The following is a 2,430-nucleotide window of genomic DNA, read 5'->3' as shown; positions in this document are numbered from 1 at the left end:
CTCGCTGCCGGCCGACATCCGCCTGCCCGAGGGCTGCCTGGAGAAGCTGGCGCTGAACAGCCCCTTGTTCGACCAGCCCCTCAGCCGGCGCCTGCGCCGCGTCTCGCTGGTGAGAGCCTGCCCCACGTGTCCCCCGGCCAGCCCCATGGCGCCTCGCTGTCCCCTGCCCCCGGCCAGCCCCACGGCGCCCCGCTGTCTCCCGGCCCGCCCTACGGTGCCCCGCTGTCCTCTGCCCCGGCCCACGTGTTCCCTGCCCCACGGCGCCTCGCTGTCCCCCGCCCTACGGCGCCCCACTGTCCCCCGCCCCGATCCACCCCACGGCGCCCTGCTGTCCCCCAGCCCACCCCGTGTGTCCCCTGGCCAGCCCCACAGCACCCCACGTGTCCCCTGGCCAGCCCCATGGCACCCCTGGCCAGCACCATGTGCGTCCTGGCCAGCCCCATGGTGCTTCCACCCTGCCCCCCAGCCCCCTCCAGCCCCCCACCCCCCAGTGTTCCCTGGCCGGCTGCCTGCCCCTCAGTGTCCCTTGGCTGCCCCCCATCCGGCCCCCTGCCCCACGGCCCCCCCCCCCCCCCCCCCTGGGGGGGCCCCCCCCCCCCCCCCCATGGGGATCTCACGGCTGGTCTCTCGCCCGCAGTCTGAGATCGGCTTCGGGAAGCTGGAGACCTACGTGAAGCTGGACAAGCTGGGAGAGGTGGGAGCTGGGCCCCGGGGAGCGGGCGGGGGGGGTGTGTCCTAATGTCCTCCCCCAGATCCGAGCCAGGGGATGAGATTAGAGGGAGGGGCCAGGAGAGGGGCCATGGGGCTGGGGAGAGGGCGTGGGATGGGGGAGGGGACTGTGCGTGATGGGGCAGAGATCTGGGGGCACCCTGGGGTGGGGGTCATGGGCCAGGGAAGGGGGGCGAGTGGCTGGTTGGGGGATGGGGCAGGAGGGGCCCCCAGCTGTGACCTCCAGGTCCCCCCCCCCCATCGCTGCCCCACAGGGGACGTACGCCACCGTCTACAAGGGCAAGAGCAAACTGACAGACAACCTGGTGGCGCTGAAGGAAATTCGCCTGGAGCACGAGGAGGGGGCGCCCTGCACAGCCATCCGCGAAGGTACCTGCCGGGGGGCGGGCCGGGGGGCAGGCTGGAGGTGCCCGGGGGGGGAGGCTGGGGGGGGGGGGGGGGGGGCGGGGGGGTGGGGGGCCGGAATTCACTCGCCTCTTCCCCCCCAGTGTCCCTGCTGAAGGACCTGAAACATGCCAACATCGTCACCCTGCACGACATCATCCACACGGAGAAGTCGCTGACCCTGGTCTTCGAGTACCTGGTGAGTGGGGGGCCGGGGGCGGCTCGCGGGGACCCCGGCGTCCGGGCGGCGCTAACCCTGCCCTGCCCCCGCAGGACAAGGACTTGAAGCAGTACCTGGACGACTGCGGCAACCTCATCAACATGCACAATGTCAAGGTGAGCGCGGCGGGGCTGGGGGAGCTCCCGGGGGCCCCCCTGTGCCAGGCTGACGGCGTTTCTCCGTCCCCCCCCCAGCTCTTCCTGTTCCAGCTGCTGCGGGGCCTGGCGTACTGCCACCGCCAGAAGGTGCTGCACCGCGACCTCAAACCCCAGAACCTGCTCATCAACGAGCGGGGCGAGCTGAAACTGGCCGACTTCGGTGAGCCCCGGAACCCCCCCAGGGCCCCCCAATCCCCACCAGCCTCCTGAACCCCCAAACCCCACCCCGCCCCCAGAACCTGCTCAGCAACGGGTGGGGCGAGCTGAAACTGGCTGACTTCGGTGAGCCCCGGAACCCCCCAGGGCCCCACAGAGCCTCCTGAATCAACCCCCACCCCTGCCCCCCAGAACCCACTCGTCAACGAGCGGCTCAAGCTGGCTGACTTTGAGCCCCCCAGAACCTCCCAGAGCCCCCCAACCCGCCCCCCGGAACCTGCTCGTCAATGAGTGCAGTGAGTTTAAGCTGTGAGCCCCGGAACCCCCCAGTGCCATCCCCCTCTCTCTGCCAGGTCTAGCGCGGGCCAAGTCCATCCCCACTAAGACGTACTCCAACGAGGTGGTGACGCTCTGGTACCGGCCCCCCGACATCCTGCTGGGCTCCACCGAGTACTCCACGCAGATCGACATGTGGTGAGCCGGGGGGGGCTGCGGGTTGGGCCTGGGACCCGCCCCGCCCCTCCTGCCCCCGCCCGGCCTGGGACCCGCCCCCCTCCTCCTGCTCCCACCTGACCCTGACCCCCCTTCTCCCAGCCCATACTGGTCCTCTGCCCCCCTCCTATCCCTTCCAGGACCCCCTTCCTCTCCTGGCCCAGTCCAGCTCCGTTATCTGGCCCCGGCCTCTCCTGCTCTCTCACCACATGGGGACCCCCTGGACTCCACACCCGAAGTGCTGCCCCCTCCCCCACGCAGCCCCCAGCCTCCCACCCCGGTCTGCCCAGC

At 71.4% G+C, this 2,430-nt stretch overlaps 1 protein-coding gene across 1 annotated transcript; it reads left to right on the top strand.

Annotated features, from left to right (window-relative positions):
• Positions 1-4: 4 nt before the first annotated feature.
• Positions 5-2,125, top strand: LOC113408693 (cyclin-dependent kinase 16; the record flags this gene model as incomplete). The annotated part of the gene is made up of 7 exons (XM_026662071.2): positions 5-109; positions 638-694; positions 984-1,098; positions 1,218-1,312; positions 1,387-1,449; positions 1,528-1,651; positions 2,001-2,125. Coding segments are annotated over 7 exons (684 nt in total), but the record flags the coding sequence as incomplete, so codon positions are not given.
• Between the last annotated feature and the right edge of the window lie 305 nt (positions 2,126-2,430).

This window comes from Terrapene carolina, unplaced genomic scaffold (genome assembly GCF_002925995.2).
Source record: "Terrapene carolina triunguis isolate 2854851 unplaced genomic scaffold, T_m_triunguis-2.0 Scaffold22088, whole genome shotgun sequence".
NCBI lineage: Eukaryota > Metazoa > Chordata > Testudines > Emydidae > Terrapene > Terrapene triunguis.
The sequence above is the reverse complement of the archived record's forward strand: the minus strand, read 5'-3'. Positions and strand labels throughout refer to the sequence as shown.